The sequence below is a fragment of the Gymnogyps californianus genome, chromosome 1 (genome assembly GCF_018139145.2).
Source record: "Gymnogyps californianus isolate 813 chromosome 1, ASM1813914v2, whole genome shotgun sequence".
In the NCBI taxonomy this organism is placed as follows: domain Eukaryota; kingdom Metazoa; phylum Chordata; class Aves; order Accipitriformes; family Cathartidae; genus Gymnogyps; species Gymnogyps californianus.
This window is the reverse complement of record NC_059471.1, coordinates 211,549,675-211,571,589: the sequence shown is the minus strand read 5'-3', so window position 1 is coordinate 211,571,589 and position 21,915 is coordinate 211,549,675. Positions and strand designations below refer to the sequence as shown.

Below are 21,915 nucleotides of genomic sequence, written 5' to 3'. Positions count from 1 at the left end.
GTATTAAAGTAGGCCTGTACAGAACAGAGCATCACATAACCTTCCAGAAGGGTCAGTTTGGCCTGCCCAGCTTGGACATTGCCTTCACCTTGGCATTAAAACACACATATATTCACAAATCTCTACTAGGTTCTCCCACCACCATCCCCCTATTGGGCAGAGTACAGTATCTGAACAACTCTTCATTTTCCCAGAAATCATGCACTTTATTAACTGTTTTTTCAGACTGAACAAAGTTGGGTCTGCGGATCTCGTCTCTCATTATCAGAACTCCCGGTGGATTCACCTCCTTGATCCTCACAAACTCCTTCTTGCAAAGCAGAGGGAACTGGAGAAGCCAGAGCACATTTTAGCCATGTTTGGCCAGGTTACTCTCCTCAAAGACACTATTTCTACAGAGGAAGGTATCCAGCAACACCATGCACATCCATGTTGGGAGAGTCCGTCTTCCTCCAGCTTCCCAGAGCTCCCTCAGGATGCTGCTGCACACAGGACCCCCCAGCACCTTAGGCAAGTGCCCCGTACCTGAAGCGCTCAATGTCTTCATCAGAAACGAGCTTCTTAATGAGCAGATACCCATTGTCTTTGTAGAACTGCCTTTGCTCTGTGGTGAGGACATCGTTGTCCACGGTATAGCTGAGACACAGAGGACAAACACGTTAGTAGGGCTGGCAGAGCAACAGGAGCACTGATGGTGAGACCTGGCAGGAGGACACTGCCATGTGGAAGATGGGGAGAGGCAGGCGGCTCCAGCCGGCGTCCGGGGGAAAGTCGGCAAGAAACTTGCCCCACAGCAGACACTGAGGGCACTTGGAAGAAAATAATTAAAATTAAGCAGGAATTGAAATTCAATGTTTGATTTTTTATTTTTGTATGAACGAAGATACAATTTACTGAAACATCCTTGGCTGAGCAGCACCACGAGCTGCTGCTGGAGCAGGAGCAGTTATCTGGGATATCTGTTAAGGAATATACACCCAGGCACAATAGAGTATGAAAACATTACTGCAGAGAAATGACACCCTTCCCGATGCCTCACAGGGAAAGCACACAGAAAAGAAACCTCAAATTCATTTTAATGAGTTTAAACAACACGACTGCGTTCTGCTAGGCAGAGAGAGCACAGTCTCCCGCAGAGGACAGTTACCCCCCCTTGCTAATGAAGCCTCACAACAGCTTTGCGCCTGGTCTTGAAGCTTCACCCAAAGAAAGTTTAAATCTTACCTGGTGAAGTCATGCGAGGTGTGAGCATGGACACAGCCCGTGCACGCAAATGCAACGGATAGTGGCGAGTCAGAGGAAAGCAAAGGGGGTGAGAGGAGCAGCTGAGGAGGGAGATGTAAGAAGGGAAAAGCTCAGGGGAGAGTGAGGAGGAAGAGGCTCTTGCAGGGTGCAAGCAGTCAGTGAGAGCAGGGTGGGAAGCACTGCAGCAGGTCTCAGAGCAAAGGACGCCCGTACGGATGGCACTGCTGCACCAAGATCAACAGGACCTAAATGCTTCACCCCATACTGCGGGTCCCAGTTTTGGTGGAAATCGGACTCAATGCCACTCGGGTTCTCCAGACGTCCAGGGCACTGCTCCTACCCACAAAACCTCCAGGAGGATCTTTCCCCTTCTCTTCAGGCATCACAGAGCTGATGGAGACACAGGCACTGGTTGAACCCCAGCTGTGGTGCCCTCCTCAGCACACCTCCACCTCCCAGAACGGAGGGACAGCAAAGTCCACCAAGCGCTGGACCCCGTTTGAACACCTTCCTCCCAGGCTTTGCAGCACCTCTTCCTCTCACTGGTTTTGCTCTTGCCACCTTGTAACACTCAAAGGACAAGTTTGGGCTGCTCGGACAACTGAAAACCAGAGGTACACAGGCTGGGAAGGAGATGCCACCTCCAGCGGCTCATTTTGGTGAAAACACAGAGTATTTAAACTTTTCCCTTCCCCTCACACACACCCTTTTGGGAATGCATCCACAGACATGTTATCCAGCTGCGCAGGCAATATAATACTTGGGTACACTCAGAAGCAAGCAAATGCTTTTGGAGAGACTAGCACAGCAAGGTTCAAGATTCAAATAACTTCTTTTGTTGATCGCAGGATGCTGGGGAACATTGTCAAATTAAAAAAAAAAAGAAAAAAAGGCCTTTGTTCTAACAGGCTATTTTCAGTTTTCCAAATCCATCTCTCTCCTGCTGGTTCCTGTGCTCTTCAGGAGAATCTCCTTCAACAAAAATCTGCAAAGGAGCCAGGAAATCCAGACTTCTCCATACAACCTCCTCACCCCAGCCATCCAAGAAAAAGAAAGACATCAACCTGGGAAAGTCAAACTCTCAAATAACGCAGCAATTAAGCTTCCTGGTGTGCTTGCAGTTTGAGGCAAGACGCCAAGTTCAAACGCTGCTTTTCCTCCTGGCTCAGTTCAGAGCTCCAGACAAATTCACAGGTGTAAGAGCAAAGGTCTTGCAAAGGCAATTGTGAATGTGGCTTTTTCTCCGTTAACGCCTTTCAGATGGTGAGAGAGGAGGCTGGGGACACTGACTGCAGCACTCTTTGCTTTCTTACATCAAGCATCCAAGAAACATCTCTGGGATCCTCCATGCCCCATTTCAGGCTGTGGAAGAAGACCATGCCTTGCGCTATCCAGGTCACAACATGGCCAACGTGGAGACCGCTGTTGCTTTCCACTCACCTCTCTCCTCCCTTTCCACCCCAGCCCCAGATCAGAAAGGATACAGGAGCAGGGTCTGCACCCAGACGTGGGGATAAGTGCCATAGGACGGCGTCCAGCCAAGCGGTTGGCTTTGGATTTTCCATGATGACTTTGATGATGAGGAGACGTCACCAAGAGCCCAGCTCACTACTCAGCACTTATAAAGTCTGCACAGCGCTTGGGGCGGAGCTCAACCACAGCACATGCAGCATCAAGATGACAGTCCCTGGGTGCCGTTTGCTCCTCTTCACCTCCCCTGCTCATGTGCTGGCGCCTGTGCATGCCCAGGAGCCTCTCAAGAATCTGTGGGTCTCACCACCCTGGCTGGGCGAGGCACAGGAGTGAAGGAACAGGAAGGTTTGGGAACAGGAGGGCTTGTTGCTAGAGGCTGGGAAGTAGGTGGGGAAAGTTCAGGCCTGCTTCTACATGCTCCCTTTCCTGTACTCTGCTCATTCACAGCTGCCAGCAGCTGCCGTGAGGGCTGCGAGGATGTAACCAACAAGCGTGCAGAACCCAGCGCCTGGCACGCTCAGTCACGCACCGCATCTGTGCTGGCATGAGTGGTTTGCTAAGTTAAACAGCATGATGGCTCCCGTCCTCTAAGAGTGCCCTGTTAGGAAAGAAAAAGCCTGGAGGGGAAATCCTGGAGTAGGGAGAGAAGGAAAAGTGAAGCTGGCTTAAAAATGGGGAGCTGCAGAGGTTGCAAAGGCCTTGTATTCCTCTCAAGTTGGGACATGCTTAAAAATTATATATTCAGTGTACACTGTCCTTAGCAGTACAGTTAGTACTCTCATCTGCCTACATTAACTCCATGAGTGATATTTGAGAGGAGATAAATGTTGAGATTGAATATGGATCCATAACAGACCCACAGCACAGTTCAGAAGATGATTTTTGACATCTTTGCACGTCCCCTGTTGCCACCACGCCGTAGAGCCTCACCGCTCCTGCAAAGTGGACTACAGCCCCACCATGTCATGGTTTAGACTAGCTTCTGCCATCGGTGTGACAGTCAGTTCATCCTCACTTTTCCCTCAAGCTCCATGCTGTGAAGCAGACGCTGCTGAAAGGTGGGGTTTGTCCTGCTCGAGTTTGCTGTCCCTTCATCTTTCCCCTCTCCCTGGGCCAACTTCACAGCCCACGGGTCAAGGCACTTGCTGTGGGAGGGAAGGTGGAGGTATGGCTCTTGCTGCAAGGACCAGAAGCGGATTGAACGCAGCATGTCCTCATTACGAACTGGGGTCAGCTTTTCTTCAGTCTCTTCTGACTCCAAAAAAGGTGGAGGCCACAGGCTGAACATGGCCCTTCTCTTGGCAGGGCTCTTCCTTTTTTTCACATGAGCTTTTCACAGGATAGTAAAAAAAAAATAAATCCCCTTTCTGATGGAAATAGCTTGATACTTTGGGATTGCAAAAATCATTGAGGGATGGGCAGTGTGTTTGGGAACAGTGCTTGGGTTCCTGCACTTGTTCTTCACGGGGCCGCAGCACACTGGGCAGGTTTCCTCCTGGAAAAAAATTAAGCTTGGGGCAGCAGGTGACTTGGTTAATTATTGCTTTTCCTCTCCTCCTCCCCTTCCTGCTGCTGTGGTGGTAATTCAAAGAAGAGGGAATTTGGACCTGAAGGCTGATAAGACCTTGCAGCTCTCCTGTGGCCGCAGGTCCCTCTGCAGTCACCCGCCTGACATGCCTGAATCAGCAGCACTGTACTGCCAGGAAACCAAACGCTAAGAGATACATGGTTGTGGTTTTGTTTTTTACCCAGAAAGCCAAGTGCTGGAGACCAAGATGAATTTCTAGCCATGAATTTCCACTGGTGGGGCATGTGCTTTGGAAACCTGTGATTGCAGAATCTCTGCTGGCTGGGATGGGTGGGAACAGAAACAAGAAAGCACTTACCAGGTAGATCCCTCACACAGGAGGTCACATTTACATGAACGGAGGAAGCATCCTTTGGACTCCAGCCCTTGCTCAAATATCCTGTGAGGAAGTGCTTATAGATCCTTACTCACCCAGTGACACAGTCCTGCACCCGTCAGCGTGTAGCTTTGCTGAGAAGGAGCCAAGAAGCTCTGCTGGACCTGGCTCTGCCCAGGATCATTTTGGGGGACAGGGATCAGATGCCTTGGCATTGCTAGGATGCAGCTGAGCTGGCCTTGCACACAGTCGAGGGGAGCTTGCCTAAGCTTAGTCCTCCCCACGCTCTGGAGTATCCTCGACCTGTTGTTGTAGGAAGGAGTGAGGACATGAGTCTCTCATCAGGTGGGACAACTGCTGAATTTAGATGATCTGCGAGGTCTTTGATGGGTTTGTTCTTCTGAAAGAGGAAATTTAAGCCTAAATCTGTAGGCAGAGATGCATAAATTTTTAAAAACAAAGCTGAAGTTCTTCCTTTCCTTCTCTCTCCCAGCCGTAGTAAGAGAAATTCACAGTCTGGCAACTCTGGGAATCTGATGGATACCTGTAGCTCTTCTCTGTGGTCACAGCTCCCTCTGCAGTCAACTCAGCTACACCAATAATGTCAGACAGTGAAGTCTCTCCACGAATCCTGTGTCATGAACCAGATGGGATACTCTAAGTCCTCACAAAAATCCCAAGGAGAGCACCAGCTAGGCTGTGAGCCAGAGCTCAGCAAAGTCAACGGAGGAGCCTCCAACTCACTGGAAATCATTCACTTGGGCCCACGCAGCAAGCAAAGACCAGGCTGAGAAGGTCCAAGCCTGGAGAGGCATCATGGCGCATCTCCCCAAGAGCAGGATCAGTGCCAGGGTTATATAGAGGGCACGGGAAGAGATGCAGGAACCAGGATACTCAAAATCACCCACTGAGCAGGGCTGGGGGTCTGTCCTAAACTCTCCCCCTCGTCAGACTTCTTGGTGTTGTGGTCAAACCACAGGCTACCAAGAGGATATGTCTGTCTCCGGGTGGGAATCACAGGCCAGACAGATACCTCACCCCACCACCAAGGGTTTAGGACCAACGTAATAACTGTGCTCAAACCTCACCTTGTTTAGAAGCATACAAACAAACAAGAAAACCTATAGACGCTGCAGGAAGAAGCAGCAGCGCAAAACCTCCCTCTGCATTACGTTGTCATGCATGGAATGACTGCAGCAGCTTTGACTTGCAGCCGCTTGTCTAGGCAGTCACCCGGGGGGAGAAGATTTTGAGCCTTGTGGGTCGAGGACAGGACTGCACCTGATCTCCTGTCTTGACCAAGTGACCTCCCGAGCTGCAGGATAACAGAGCAGAAGGAGCCATGAGAGCCCGTCAGTGCAGCCTTTGGTGCCGTTTTGGTACCTTCTTCGGGTGGAAGGGGGAAGTGGAAAAGAGCTGAGGATTGACGTTTTGCACTGGGGTGTTCAACGACGCACCCACCACCAGCATTTCTGAATGGCAGAAATAATACAACACAGCCCTCAAATGCAGTTTTGCTCTGATTTAATCTGTATTTCAAAAAAATAGATTCTGAAAGCAAAAGAATCTTTCCGAAAGCAAGGAAAAACATTGTGAAAGGCGAGAGGATCATTTCAGTGCACGTCGCTCCACCCTGCCACCAGTGCATCCTGAGGAGCACCCAACCACCTCCCCGACTGGCAGCACCAAGAGGCACCTTTTCCCAGACCCACCAGACTCAAAGGAGGACTCCCTCATTTCACACAGCCTTGGATCGGTTGTGCAAGGCCAACAGCAGCCTGGTTTGCTGGCCCACTAGCTCCCAGCCCTGTCAGCCACATATTTCACTTGTCCCAGCGCTGCTTGGTAAGATACGATGCCACACCAGGTCATGTTTGAGGAACTCTACTAGCCATCATGTTCCAGCCCATCAATCTCATTTTCTTATGTCTGTGAGTGGTTGCTGCTTCCCCTTTATCCAGTTCCTTACACCGTCGCTTCTGCTGGTACCAGTTATCCCCATCTTCATCAGCTGTACTAATAACTTCCCATGTGAGCTCATACTGAGGGCTTGTGTGAAACTCTGATTAATTTTATTTCTTTTGCATAGAAAAGGAAGTTGGAAACGTTAAAAAACATACCCTTGCCTAACTTCTTGCATAAAATCTTATGTTAGTATAGCATAATTCCAAAGGTATGTCATGTGAGAAACTTTTAAAAAACAGACTGAAAACATCAAGAAAATCAAAGTGTTCTTTCAAGACCTTAATTCTTCGATTGTCTAAGATAACCACAGCAAATCGCTATTTTTCTAGGCTAGGTTTTTTTTGACATACATCGGCTGTTCAACCTAAGTGCAATTATTTTGTATTAGCATAAAACGATTTTGCGATGCAGCATTTGGCTAAGTTACCAATACAGAGGTCAACAAAGCACACATAATTCTGCCTGCCGAGGCAGGGTCTGCACTTTCCGATCAGAGAAGCTCATTCTCAGGCACATGTTTTCCATCCTCCTCTTCAGAGGTTGTTCTACAGGTTAATTCTTTCCCCTTGTACAAGCCGTGCTCGGAGGTTCCAAATATCCTTCAAAACAAAAATGAGACAAAGCAAAATCCTTAAGGGCCAGCAAAAATGGTGACCAGGTTTCCAGTTTACAGAGATGAAAATAGATACAGCATTCTCAGCTTAGCTACCTACCCATAAAAACATACCAAAACATTTACTGAATATCGTTTCAAATCCTAAATATCAAGAACAAAAATACAGCCCAAACTAAGGAAGAGGTGCAACCTCCATCCCCACGAGACAGGGTGTCTGCAGGTGTTACACGGATGGCAAGATGCCCATGGTTCAATTCTGGAAGGCGGCAGAAGAGGAAACATGAGCAGCACAGAGAACATTACCCTTGCAGAAGTCACTCTCGCCTGCTTGTGCACACAGTGCCTCCCTTGCGTGCCTTTGGGTGATCAAAAAAGCTCACCAACTGACTACACCTTGCACACTGCTGCCCATGAGCAAGTGATATTCCTTGTGCAGCAGAAACCAGCAGGAAATAACGGATACGAATGTGAGCCCTTAGCCAGAAATCAGGTGCCAGGCAGACGTTGCTGCAGATTGTAAAGCAGAGACGACCACCGCTGTTTGCTTCACGGAGGTAAGTCTTGGGCAAGCTCCTACCTCAGGTTCCCTGTGTGGGGATTACTTAGTTCTTATCATTAGTCTTGTGAAGGTGAAATATAAGAGCTGGGCACCCCTCTGGGAGCTCCAACTCTGGTTAAAAAAAGCTTAAAGCTACCTGAAAACACACAGCCTCATCTGAGGCTTGTACGGGCACAACCTCATTTCCTCTCACGAGGAGAGTGCCTCACTAGGCATCACTTTGGATTTCACTGTGTACCTAAATCCAGGAATCAAAAGTCAAGCTAGCTGTAACTTTGCAGACTACACGTAAGATCAGGCTTGCAAAACACAGCTGGACACCCCACCATACCCAGGCACACTGTGGGAAAAAACAAAACAAAACAAAACAAAAACCCCAAAGGTGAAAAAGAAAGTCCTCTCCTCCAGAATGCCCTAGATATTATAATATCTGTAAAATATATAAATTTTAAAAGAAAATCGCTGCCTATTATATCTAGAATTTACTGCCTTGATATTGGGTGTGCACATGCTTGTGAACTGCTGCAGATTAAGAAACTCAGAACATTCCCACCCCAGTAACAAGGTTTATTTTTCTTTCAGTGGCTGAATCCCTGAAGAATTTAGATTTGCTCTGTTTTACACAATGGTTTCAGTTATTCAGCAAGAGTCCATTATCCCCTTTTTTTTTTTTTTGAGGCAGATGTATATCGCTGCTGACATACCTGCTGTAGCCTCAAGTCTAAACAATTGATGTGGGATTATATTTAACGAAAAAAATTCAGTCTACTATTGCAGTCAGATATGGCTACTTGACTTAAAAGGAAAATCCACCTGCCATTAGGAGGAGAAGCTGTAAGAACTGTGGACATAAAAACTGTGGATGAGCACTGAATTTATTGCACCTTCTTATACTTGTGAATTCAGGGCAAGAGATGACCATATCTTCCTATTTACATCGTTGTGGTGGGTTGACCCTGGCTGGGTGCCAGGTGCCCACCAAAGCCGCTCTGTCACTCCCCTCCTCAGCTGGACAGGAGAGAAAATATAACCAAAGGCTCGTGGGTCGAGATAAGGACAGGGAGATCACTCAGCAATAACTGTCATGGGCAAAACAGACTCGACTTGGGGAAAAAATTAATTTAATTTATTACCAGTCAAATCAGAGTAGGATAATGAGAAATAAACCCAAATCTTAAAATCACCTTCCCCCTACTCCTCCCTTCTTCCTGGGCTCAACTTTACTCCCGGTTCCTCTACCTCCTCCCCCCGAGCGGCGCAGGGGGACGGGGAATGGGGGTTTGGGTCAGTTCATCACACGTTTCTGTCGCTCCTTCCCCCTCAGGGGGAGGGCTCCTCACACTCTTCCCCTGCTCCAGCGTGGGGTCCCTCCCACGGGAGACAGTCCTCCATGAACTTCTCCAACGTGAGTCCTTCCCACGGGCTGCAGTTCTTCATGAACTGCTCCAGCGTGGGTCCCTCCCACGGGGTGCAGTCCTTCAGGAACAGACTGCTCCAGCGTGGGTCCCTTCCACGGGGTCACAAGTCCTGCCAGCAAACCTGCTCCAGCCTGGGCTCCTCTCTCCACGGGGCCACAGGCCCTGCCAGGAGCCTGCTCCAGCGCGGGCTTCCCATGGAGTCACAGCCTCCTTCGGGCATCCCCCTGCTCCGGCGTGGGGTCCTCCACGGGCTGCAGGTGGAGATCTGCTCCACCGTGGACCTCCATGGGCTGCAGGGGGACAGCCTGCCTCACCATGGTCTTCCCCACGGGCTGCAGGGGAATCTCTGCTCCGGCGCCTGGAGCACCTCCTGCCCCTCCTTCTTCACTGACCTTGGTGTCTGCAAAGCTGTTCCTCTCACATCTTCTCACTCCTCCCTCCGGCTGCAAATTGCTGCTGTGCAGTAACTTTCCCCCTTCTTAAATCTGTTATCCCAGAGGCACTACCACCATCGCTGATGGGCTCGGCCTTGCCCAGCGGCGGGTCCGTCTTGGAGCCGGCTGGCATTGGCTCTGTCGGACGTGGGGGAAGCTTCTGGCAGCTTCTCACAGAAGCCACCCCTGTAGCCCCCCCACTACCAAAACCTTGCCATGCAGACCCAATACAATCGTGCAGTCCAAATATAACTGCAAAGAGCTCTGGTTCAGACACACTCCCCACAACAAACCATGAACCAGGAGATGCAGTGAAGGGCAAAGCTTGCATAGACTTCACCCTATTCCTGCCTTGTCACGTTAGCCCCAGCGGGGCAAAGTCTAGACCCCCTCAAATGGTGTAAGAAGTGCATGTGAGCAGCCTCAGATCTGAGCCATCACGACAGAAGAGTCTGTGGCTCCTCCTCACTTATGCTACATCAGTCGCAGTCGCATAATGAAGTGCTGATCTAATCTCCACCAACTCAGCCGGCACTGGAAGAGATCAAGCCGTGCTCACAAAACGCATTTTGACAAGCAGAGCTGGAGGAGGAACTTCTAGAGCTCAAGGGATGTGAAGGGGCTGCCCAGAGAGCAAGGCCGCTTCTCCAGCATAGCAAGAAGCAGCCTTATGAGCAAAAAGGCCCCAAAAAAGCCTGCTGGTCATCCTCTCAACATCAGGTCTTCTATTCCGCCAAGCGCCTCTGCTTGGCACAGCTTGATCTGCTAAACTGGGCATAGCAAAAAGCACAAACCTGTCACATGAGAGAGACTTAGGAAAGGGAACTGATCTGGATTGTAACAAAGGGCATATAGCCAAGTCTTACCCTGAGTTCCACAGAAGGCATGTTGTATTTCTTGCGAATCATTTCTACTATTTCTTTCTCCAGGTGCTCTTGCGTTGTGTTCTTGACATCAATGTAGTAGCACTCTGAGCTGGCAAAGTGACAGCTTATACTCTGTGTGAGGAAATCGGGCATCACTCACTACCACATCGATTACAAATGACTGGTGGAAAAAACGCTTGTGCATCCCAGATCGTGGACACCCCACCCCTTCCTTAGAGAGCATGTCAGCAAATTCCTTCCTCCTTTCTGAGCACTCCTACTCTCCTGAGAATGTCCCATTGGAGAAATACTCTTGCTGGAGAAATACTCTTGCTTGCTGACATGCTCTTCTTCCTTCCCTCCTCTCCCAAACACTCCCCCAGCGTGAACTGTACTACTTAATCTCAGAATATCAGCAACTAGAGTGGGAATAGGGAAAGTCAGGGTTGGAGCAGACCTGTGTGTTCAGTAAGGGTTCTTACTTTCTGTACCCAGACAGTCACATCAAACCACTTATTTTGTAATCAGCTCTTGCTTAAGCAGAGTCTAGAGGAAATAAATAGAAATTCCCCACTGGAAAAAGCTGTTCTCCCATTACACGAGCTGTGCCAGCTGCAAGCGGGATCGTGCCAGGTCTCAAAGGGTGCTGGACCATAACCTGGCTCAGAGGGCTCCAGGATACTCACTCATTTACCCCAAAGGGAGACAAATGTTGGGATTTGGCACAGTATGAGGAAGCTTTTGTGTTTCTGCGGGATACTAAACAGGACTATTGCTCCCCTAGCCAGGAAAGAGCCAGTAGATGAGACTCTCAGTACCTGATGTCCTCTCTGCTTTCAGCATTGCAGGAGGAAGGAATTCCACACCAGTAAACTGCTACTGGGGCTGAAAGAACGGGCCATATAGTAGCCGATGCAGGCAAAAAAAAATAAAATAAAAAAAAAATTAGAGCAGCCTGTGTGCAGTGCATGAGGGGAAATATCTGCTTTGCTACTAGTGGCTAACTAGAGGCTACAGTTCCCTTACATGCCTGGATGAATCCACTTCCGAGAAGCTATCAGGCCTCCAAAGAAGGGCACTTTTGCCTGTTTCAGTTAAATAATCATGATGCAAAACAAACAGATGATGCGTAATCAAATCTTTAATAGAAAAATGGGTCGTGTTATCATATAAATAAATATTTTTTATTGGATGATGGAGGCTCCTGCTATACAGAGATGAGATACCAAGAAGGCAGGGGGAAGAAAGTTAGAGAAGCTCCTGATATTTGGGACAGCTGAAAGGGAACTATTGGAAAAGCAAGTACAGCCAGCCAGGCTTCAAACATAGATTCAACATCTAATTTCTACTGCTGCTCTGTTTTACTCAAGGAGCCCCACAGCATGCTCTTCTCCCAAAAGACAGAGATGTTTAAAAATAAAAAATAAAAAAGAGAGTGTAAAAGTATATCAGGAAACTAAAAACTCATTAAAAAGTTCACCCACATATTCATGAGCTTGGAAAGGGGGGATAGTTTGATCAGTTTTAAAAAATCAAAAAGATCAAAAGCTATATCAAGAGATGGTTTCCTACCTTTCGGAAACCTGATGTCTTGTTTATCCCAGAGCCATGAATGAGCAGGGGATGGAAGAACACTGTGTCTCCCTTCTCCATGACAAGGTGAACCCTGGGACTCTTCTCATCCTCATCAAGCAGCCCATGGAAAAGTTTGTTGCCTTTACCCTAGGAAAAAAGGCTGAGTTGAAATTACTCGGTTAAAATTAGAGCAAGTGCCGATTCTCAGTGCGAGGGGCAGCAGGGACAGCTACTGATCTGCTTTCCTCTGGGCAGTGTGTTCAGTATGCCCAACTAAGAGCCTGCCCACTCACCTACAAGTCTTCCTACTTCAAGCCTGAGGTCCAGCAAAATAATACTTTTTCCATTTTCTGAAGCTGGATTCAGACAATTAAGAACATTTCTCAGCTGGAGAGAACAGAGAACAGCACCGGGGAATCCCACGAGTGTGGCCTGATGCCACCGCTGGGGTCCAGCCTTCTGCTCCCAGTATAACCATCACCAATGCCAGGCCAGGTCAGGAAACATCCATTCTTAAGAGGAAGATACCGCTTGATACGTAATTGCATCCAGTTGTTTACTATCCAATTTCTCCTCTCCTCTTCAGGACAGTACACATGCTCACCAGGCAGGAACAAATTCACAGGAGGACCTCAGGCTTGGCAAGGGCAGTGGAAAACGGTTGCATGTGTTTATGCCATTATGTCACAACATGCTGGACAATTTCTAGGTGAAGGTGGGAACAGAGGCAAATCTACCCCGGTTACATGGAGTGAGGCCAACCAAGCAACTCTCTCCCGAAGCAACAAGTCAGTGTTTGCATAAACAGAAAAACCATCACTGAAAACCTCAGCTTTGGCCTGCGCATCATCCCTCCACTGTGAGCTCTCCCCAGCCAAAATGTGGTCCCCTCATGCACACCCTTCCCAAGCCCCCCGTGATGCTCTACCTCCCTCTTTGGATAGCCGTGAGGCTTCAGGGGCTCCTTGTGTGTCCCTGGCTGCACGACCAGGCAGCCATTGTCCTGGTCGGCCCTCTCCATGGCGGTCCAGGAGCAAACGATGCGGGCCGCAGGCCGGAAAGGGAAATAGTGCAAGTCCTGATGCATGGGGTGGAGAAAAGTCTGTTTATCTGCAACACAGGTTCAAAACCTTCAACCTCATCAAACGTGACACAGCCCTTTCCTTCCCGTTAAACCATTGCACTTGTTGTAACACGTCCTAAGAAGCTGCTGCTTGCCACTGGAGAGACTTTGTGTACTCAGTGTCTGCGCCAGCCCACCACTGCCCTGGAAGCCAAATGGCTTAGCTCGCACCCCATCCCAAGATGGACCAAGAGCACAGTGGTGGCTCTTGGGTCAGCGATGGCACAGGGACACGGTGAATGCCAGGAGGCCGCCTGGCTGTGCGGTCCCTCAGAAGACTCCTTTTGCTGGCCTTCACCAACCCCCCGCCAAGTTTTCACCATTCACTTTGGCTGCTCACCAGGTTTGTGAACTTTAACCAGCATGGTGTTGCACAAACCTTTCCCAGTACAAAGACTTTCAAAGAGCCGTGCTGTCTGTAGTCACTTGATCTATCGCTGTGTTGCAAGCAGAATCAACCCTGTCTGTGCTGCACCCGGCACGTGTTTATTTAGCCTTCTTTTAAAAAAAAAAAAAAAATCTCAATTTACGGACTGCAGCCTCCCCAGACAGTCTACCCAGCACTCTATTAGCCTTTGCCCTAGAGGCTTTTTTCCACGAAGTCTAAACAAAAATAAATATTTCTGGAGTTTTGTTTGTTACTTCTTTTCCCACTACGGAAATGGAAACATATCCATACCAAAACAGCCTTTCATATATTATTTATATATTTGTTTTGCCATTGAGTTTGCTCCTCAAATAGATATAGTTAGGATGTTTCCACTTGCCTCATTTGCTATATTATTTAGACTTTAGGCAGCCTCCAAAACTCTCCTGAGATCTGCACCTCTCCTAAAGTACTCCTCAAAGATATTGAATGGAGACCTTGCAAATATGGAGCAGCTTCCCATTTCTTGTCCGTTACTGTTTTGTTTTTACTTTAAAAATGTATGATCTCCTGTTGAATTTCCAAACCAAAATGACACAGCTTTCTGTGGAGTATTTAAGATGACAAGTGGAGATGACTTGAACAAACTCAGTATTTTAATAACTCAATGTACTATGTATCTGCTCAGAAGCTGCACACCTGAGAATAAGAAACAGTAAAAAAAGTCAGGTCTCAGCTTCGCTAAACTGAAACAGCTTATGCAGACTCAAAGCTACTTTGAAAAACTGTAATATGGTTAGTCTGGTTCTCTTCCTCTCTCCCTGCCCATCACCCTTGTATAAATTATGATCTCAATTTCCAGCAGCAGGAGCCAAAGCCAGGCTTCAAAATCCTTCCTCTGGCACCTATTCAAGTATCTTCATATCAAAGCGCTGAGCATGCAACAACTGTCAGTGAGGTCAGGAGCGTATAAACTCCAAGCAAAGGATGATCTCTGTATTTATTGCCTTTTACCAAGGTCCACAGAAGCACTTGTTTTCAACATATTTGAAAAGTCAAGCTTAAAAAAACATGTCATGTTTTAAACCCTAGGCCTTTATGCAAGCGCAGCTGGCTGAACAGGGAGCTCGCTTGCCCGCTCTGAACATGTGAGTGGTGCAGACAAGACAACCACCGTCTTTAGCAAACAAACATCCACTGAACATTGAAAGACAAGAAATGTTACCTCATTAAGCCAAGGTAAAAAGAAAACAAACTGTTACCGAAGTGGCCTCGTAAATTTTCAAAGTTATTTGGTTTTAATTTGTCTCATTTTTTTTCAAGCAGCTTTTCTAAAACACTAAGTTCAATTTTGGCCAGATAGACAGCATACACAAAACAATTTCTCTGTTTTCCTCTTATCCAAGTTTTCCTTACCAGAATCTGGAAGTTTATTTATCAGCATGGTATGCACTGCCATGATGTTTGGCCCTGTGAAGCACTCAACATATTTGAGGACCTACAGCGAAGAAAACATTAGAAAAAATATTAGAAACGTGAAAGACAAGAGGAAAGATTGCTGAGGAAGCACTGGGACCTGGATGTTTGGCTGAGGACTAGGGTACAGGAGGAGGAGGTTGGGATGGAGGGATGCAGGACAGGAGGCAGGATCTGGCATGGCACACAAACGGGCATGGTGGTAGGAGGCCAAGATGGAAGATGGTGCAGCAGGCTGCTGGGTGGGGTTGAAAAGGTGGGGAGGGTCATACTTCCACAGAGCTGTGGCTGTCTGCCACAAGATGAATATTGGCTACAAAGCTGGACCTGCCCAGAGAGCAGATGCTTTGCCTGGATAAAAGCCATTCAGAAAATGTTGCTGATCTGTCCTGCTAGCCTGGCACGGTTTGGGCGAGTTGCGTTCCTGACTGGCTCTGCACCACAGGAGCAGAGGAGTACTCCTTTAAGTCTTCTGCCCTGACCACCATCCATCCCATGTTCACGCAGAACACTCTTAAAAGATGGCTTGGTATTCCTTCCTCACATATGTACTTATGGGAGCGACATACAGGGGCTCTAAGGGATAAAGGATACAGCTTTAGCGGAATCAAAAAACAGCTTCTTTGCATAGGCATTAAAACATAGATACATTCATATAGGCTCTTCTACCACCATCCCCCTTTTTGTTGTTTTTTTTTTATTTTACCTCTGGCAGAGTACAGTATCTGAACAACTCTTCATCTTCCTGGAAGTCCTGCACTTTATTAACTACTTTTTCAGACTGGCCATACTGGGATCTCAGGGACTCGTCTTTCATAATCATAGCTCCCGGTAGGTTCACCTCTTTTTTACAGATCCTCACAAACTCCTTCCTGCAAAGCAGAGGGAATGTCCATGTTGGGAGAGTCCATCTTCCTCCAGCTTCCCAGAGCTCCCTCAGGATGCTGCTGCACACAGGACCCCCCAGCACCTTAGGCAAGTGCCCCGTACCTGAAGCGCTCAATGTCTTCATCAGAAATGAGCTTCTTAACGAGCAGATACCCGTTGTCTTCGTAGAACTGCCTTTGCTCTGTGGTGAGGATGTTGTTGTCCAGGGTATAGCTGAGACACAGAGAGGAAACACGTTAGAAGGGCCAGGCAGAACAACGGGAGCACTGATGGCGAGACCTGGCTGGAAGATGGTGACATGCCGGGGATCAGCGGCTGCTGGGGAGAATCGGTGAGAAACCCTCCCCACTTGCATGTCCCCCTCGGCTCTGGAGGCGTGCAGTGTTTCCCAGGCCCCAGCAGAGCTGGCATGGTGCATCCGTGGCTGTGCAGCATCTCTGCCCACAGCCGCCCACTGCTTCTGTGACAGAATTCAAAGCATCCCCCTCGTGCCCTCCCGAAGTGGAGAAGTGAGCAGGAAAGCTGGGATCGGTCCTCAGCAGCTTCACTCTCAACAGAGATCCTGAAGCACACGGGAATAGTCTCTGCAGTCAGATTATCCACTCAGACACTTCCAAGATGCACGGTTAAGCTTTTTTCTTAAACTATAGTTAAACAAAGGAGAATATACCCTTGCAAAATGAAAGGCTACACAATGTCTAGGGATCAACATGTATGCTAGGGTGGAAAAAAGAATTGAGTTCTGCAGGTTGTTTTTTTTTTAATCTCTACAAAGGAAGATACAGCTTACCAAAACCTCCCCGGCTGAGGAACAGCACTAACTTCGGCTGAAGTAGGAACGCTTGTCTGGGATGGAAGTTAAGGAGTATACACTCAAGCACAATAGAGCAGAAGAACATCTATACACACATGTCCTGAATCCTACAATGCAGTTCACCTTAAAGATGTGCTGTGCTGGACATTCAATTCATGTTCTTGTTTATTTTGCTTCTAAAAACAATCTTCCCACCTTCGGAGTAGCACGTCTGGCAGAGAAGTATAAAATAACAGCATAGTACAGCCTTGTCCACGCATATAGAAAAGTCAGTACAAAATGCGTGAGACTCCAGAGTAGTCCACGGGCCTCGATTCACCTCCAAGAACATCAAGACACTCAATGAGATGCTCAGTGGAGATGTTTACTCGCCCAATTTCCCTCCCTATGCTCCAGAGAGCAGCCAGACCTACCCAAAACCTGCGTTGCCTCCTGGAGGTGCTTCTCCATCTCTCCCCTCCTAACATCGGTGCCCCAAATTCGGAGCCAGAAGTCCTGTGGGGTGAACCTGGGACTTCGCATTCTCATGCAGTGGTGCAAACCCTCACCTTCTCTCCAGTTACTGCAGAGACTAGGTCCCTCCCAAACTTGATAGGGAGGGCATGAAGAGAGGAGAGTTATGGACTTGTCCTCCACCTCAATTCATTTCAACAGCTTTAAATAAACACAGTTGTGTTCTCTTATGCAGAGAGGCATTCTCATCGACAGAGCAATTAAACCCCACTTGCTAATGAAGCCTCACAAGAGCTTCGTGCATGGTATTGAAGCGTCACCCAGTGGCAAGGACAAAAAAAGAGCATTTTCATGCACATCTCTGGGTCTGCACATGCGTGTTTGGAGACCCCTCTGCTTTGGGGTTTTACGTAAACCAAAGACTTTCCTCTGCTGCTCACCACTACCTTTTAAATGTGCCATAACTTCATGCATGCTTCCGGAATAAGAAATAGATTTTATCACAACAGTTGTGTCTATGGTCCTTATATCAGGAAGCTTAAACATTAGCTGGTAGAGAGTCACATACAGTGGGAGACAAAACACGACACATGCAAAAACGTGCAGCAAAAATGATGAGCCAGAGGGAGGAAAAGGTGCTGAGAACCGGATGGAAGAGAGAGGGAAGGAAGAGGACATGGGCAGAGCAGGTGGAAACCACCACAGCAGGTCCCAGAGCAAGGGATTCCCCAACTGAGGGCACTACCGCTCCACACACCACGTTTCAGGTCCAATTTCAGTGAAAATGGGACTCCTGGCCATTCAGGCTCCTAAACGTCCACAGACAGCTGATGGAGACACAGGCACTGGTTGAACCCCAGCTGTGGTGCCCTCCTCAGCACACCTCCACCTCCCAGAACAGAGGGACAGCAAAGTCCACCAAGCGCTGGACCCCGTTTGAACACCTTCCTCCCAGGCTTTGCAGCACCTCTTCCTCTCACTGGTTTTGCTCTTGCCACCTTGTAACATTCAAAGGACAAGTTTGGGCTGGTCGGACAACTGAAACCAAGAGGTACACAGGCTGGGAAGGAGATGCCACCTCCAGCAGCTCATTTTGGTGAAGATATGGAGTCTTTAAACATTTCTGTTCCCCTCACACACACCCTTTTGGGAATAACGTATCCACAAGCATGTTAGCCAGCCGAGCCCGCAATATAATACCTGGGACCACTCAGAAGCAAGTAAACACTTTTGGAGAGGCCAAAGCACAGGCACAGCAAGGTTCAAGATTCCCAGAAGCTTTTTCCAAAGCATCTCCCTGCAGAGTCTCAAGGGATGGTGCAAACTCCTGCATATCTAAGACAAGCACAATAAACTTGTCTAGTTGTCTTAGAAACCATCTCACCGACACCTGGTGAGACGGTCCTGGCCTGACAGCCACCGCTCTGCCAGCGGCATCAGGGTTTGACCTGAAGAAGCCAAACACACAAATCACTCAAGAGGTGCACTTGCTTTCTCAATCTCCCCTGTTTGCCTGCATTTTGAGGAAACCTTCACTTCTACGGTTGGTGTGCTGGTTTTTTTCCAGTGTCCCAACCCAGGCAGCACCCAAGCGGAATTCACAGCTGTAGGAATGGAGGTCTTCCACAGGCACTTGGGAATGCGGCTTTTTCTCAGCTGCCTTCCTCTAAGGAGATAAGTGCTGGCATACCGATGCAGCACTCCCCTCTGGCTCCTACACCAAGCTCCGAAGAAAAATATGCCGCATTTCACCTTCCGCTGCTTCCTCTCCTTCCTGAGGCCACACGAGAGGACACTGTGAAGGCAGAGTTTTTCCACTGTTACGCAGAAATAACTCATCTTCCAATATACCAATACAACCAACATACACCAATCGCTAATATACCAATCCCTAAAAGCAACTACAGGGGGAAACTGGGTATGTACAAGACGGTATTAAACTCTCTGTTAAGCAGGTTTAATTTTAAATAGAGAAGATCAGGATGCTCTCTTTTCCAGGCTGGGAAGGTGGGAGCCTGGGGTGAGCTGGCAGAAGGCAGCTAACCCCTGCTGCAGGGCTCCCTAGGCAGCGAGAGGTGGGTGCGCAGATCTGCCCCCCAGCAGGGCAGGGCAGGGACCCCACGGGCTCCGGGCAGTTTTCACATTTTGTGTCTCTGGTGGTGACTGGTGTTGCTAGCAAGGTATTTCTCCTTTCGTAAAAGGAGAGGCATTTGCTGGGAGGAAAAGTGACTGGGAAAAGTGACTGTCCTACCCAAATCACCAAAGCCAGAGATTAAAACAAAACCAGTGCACTGATCTAGCATATATCAAATAAATCTATTCTTATTAGATTCTGTCATTTGCTTTATCCACACATCTTTCTTGGGCCAGCCCAGCTCAGGCATATTTTTGTCTAAAGCTCTTTGCATCAGGACCATTGTAGCTGAATTTAAAAACAAAACAGCCTGTGCAGTGCCTCTCCTTACTTACTCTCTCTTTACAACCAGGGTGCTTTTCCTAGCATTTATTTCCAATTTTGTGTTCCTACTTGCACCTTTGTCTTACGGTAGTCCGAGTCAACTACTATCCATCTGTCTTCATATTTTTAATATATTTGAAGACACCTATATCCTGTTTGATCACATCCTCTTCGCCAATTTACTATAATTCAGAGGTAACTTGTCAGCATTCAGCTCTCACCGAGAATTAGCAGCATTTAAAAATCTTTCTTTTTTTTTTTTTTTTAAAGCAAGATTTATAGCAGCAGCTTTAAAAACACTATCAGCAAGAAGCAGTCTTCATTTAACTTTTGGAAACCTGGGACAGACCAATGTGAAAACTTCTTTCTGCCCTTGTTTCCTTTCTCTGATCTATCATAAAGCTGGCAGCCTCCAACATTTCCACCTCATTTCCCACTCACAAACCAAACCCTGATGTTTTTCCTGCTGCTGGTCTACCAGTCAAGTCCGTACCTCGCAACAAAGTCTGAGACTTGCTGTGCAATTGCTAAGCCTTGCAGATTTTGTCTCCCCCAAACCCACGAATCTCTAGGAGAAAAATTCGCTGCGGGTAACCCCCCTGCTCAGTGCTGGGGGAGATGTGCCATGGGGGGCTGCCGAGAGGTGGACGGCCCATCAGACGCACATCCCAGCACTCAACGGGTTGCAGGGCTGACGCTCAGGGAGAAAGCACCAGGCAGCAAGATGTTTTCGGGGTGGGACGTGTGCTGACCCCAGAACACCAGTCGGGGCTGCCAGGGGAAGCGCTGCCCTGGTCCATCCCCGCTCGCCGAGGGGCTGCATGGGGCACGGCGTCCCTGCGCGTCACCACCCCATAACCAGGGCACAGGGCAAGGACTTTGCCTGTGTGTCCTTCCCGGGCAGGGTGTCCTCGTAGGGCAAACCACCACCGAATCCTTCCTTGGCGCCCACGCACACGCAAGCACGCAGGGTGCGGGGAGCGATGGGCAAAGCTCGCTGGGCGGGGGAAGCAGAGCCCCGACCCCAACGGTGACAACATCCCGCTCCCCCCCCACCTCAATCCCACATCAGAAAGGATACAGGAGCAGGGGCTGCTCCCAGCCGCGGGGAGAGGTGCCGGAGGATGGCGTCCAGCCGAGCCGCCGGCCCCGACCGCTTTCCGTGCTGCTCCATCGTGCCCGGGCAGCCGGAGCGCTCTGTCCCCAGCCTGACCCTACAAACACAGCCGGGGACGAGCAGGGCCCCGTTGGCGGCTGCAACCTTTGCCTCGGCTGCACATGCGCCAGCAGCCGTGCATGCTCAGAAAGGCCGCAGAAACCCTGCCGGGAGCCGAGGGCTGGCAGGGTTTGCAGATGGGAGGGCCTGCTGGAGGCTGGGATGTACGTGGGGAAAGCTCAGCGCGTGCTTTTGCACGTTCCCCCCACCCTTCCCATATTTTTCCCCTTCTCTGCCAGCAGTTACTGAGCTGCAAGGATTTCATCAGCCCCGTGCAGAGAGCAACGCTTGGCGCTCTTGGGCACAGACCACGGCTGAGGCCGGCACGGATATTTTCTTTATCTCCTGTCTCTAAGGAGACTGTCAGAGCTTGCCTCATCCCTCCATGAATCAGTTTGGAGAGATTTTTATGGCTCCACTGTCACTCTGGCAGGGTGGCTGAGCGTGTTTCCCAAGTACCTCATTTGCACTGATAGAGATCTGGGATGTCTGCAGCCTGGATCAAATCCGCAGCCGAGGCAGGGTATTGTGCTGGGTGGCCTTTCTGTCCAGCCTTCTGGGACAGCTCTGGCGCTTTTGAGTAAGAAAAGAGGGGAAGGAGCAAAAGGAGTCGCAATGCAGCACCTGAGGAGGTGGAGGGGAGGGAAGAAAAGGCCGGGGGGGGAAAACCTGGGGGAGGGAGAGGGGGAAGAAGTGTAAAGAAGTGGGCAGCTGCAAATAGAGGTTGCAAAAAATAAGCTGTAGAGGCTTGGTATTCCTCTGAAGCTGGGATATGCTTAAAGGTGGCACATTCAATATACACTGTCCTTAGCACACTCTCATCTGCCTTAACACCGTGAGTGCATCAACTGACACATTCGAGGAGAAGAATATTAAGGGACTGAAAACAGCCCTGTAACTGAGACCTGCAGCACAGTTCAGAAGATGATTTTCATCATCTTTGCACGTGTCCCTGGTGCCACTGCGCCGCAGAGCCTCACCACTTCTGCAAAGTGGACTTCAGGCCCCCTGTGTCATGTCACGGTTCAGCCTAGCTTGTGCCGTTGGTGTGACCGTCAGTTCATC

At 48.9% G+C, this 21,915-nt stretch overlaps 1 protein-coding gene across 1 annotated transcript; it reads right to left on the bottom strand.

Annotated features, from left to right (window-relative positions):
* Positions 1–6,129: 6,129 nt before the first annotated feature.
* On the bottom strand, positions 6,130–20,822 carry PHYH (phytanoyl-CoA 2-hydroxylase). The gene is made up of 9 exons (XM_050911160.1): positions 20,716–20,822; positions 16,700–16,755; positions 16,012–16,122; positions 15,728–15,893; positions 14,962–15,043; positions 12,984–13,165; positions 12,053–12,202; positions 10,481–10,612; positions 6,130–7,186 (listed from the first exon to the last, which is right to left on the bottom strand). The coding sequence occupies exons 1-9, from the start codon at positions 20,806–20,808 to the stop codon at positions 7,133–7,135; spliced, it is 1,026 nt and encodes a 341-aa protein (XP_050767117.1). The 5' UTR covers positions 20,809–20,822; the 3' UTR covers positions 6,130–7,132.
* Between the last annotated feature and the right edge of the window lie 1,093 nt (positions 20,823–21,915).

Coding starts and splice junctions, on each gene's coding strand:
- PHYH (XM_050911160.1), bottom strand. CDS start 20,808: ATGGAGCAGCACGGAAAGCGGTCGGGGCCGGCGGCTCGGCTGGACGCC. Junction 15,044..15,727: donor GATACTGTACTCTGCCAGAG/GTAAAATAAAAA, acceptor TCTTCGCTGTAG/GTCCTCAAATATGTTGAGTG. Junction 7,187..10,480: donor TGCCTTCTGTGGAACTCAGG/GTAAGACTTGGC, acceptor TTTGTTTTGAAG/GATATTTGGAACCTCCGAGC.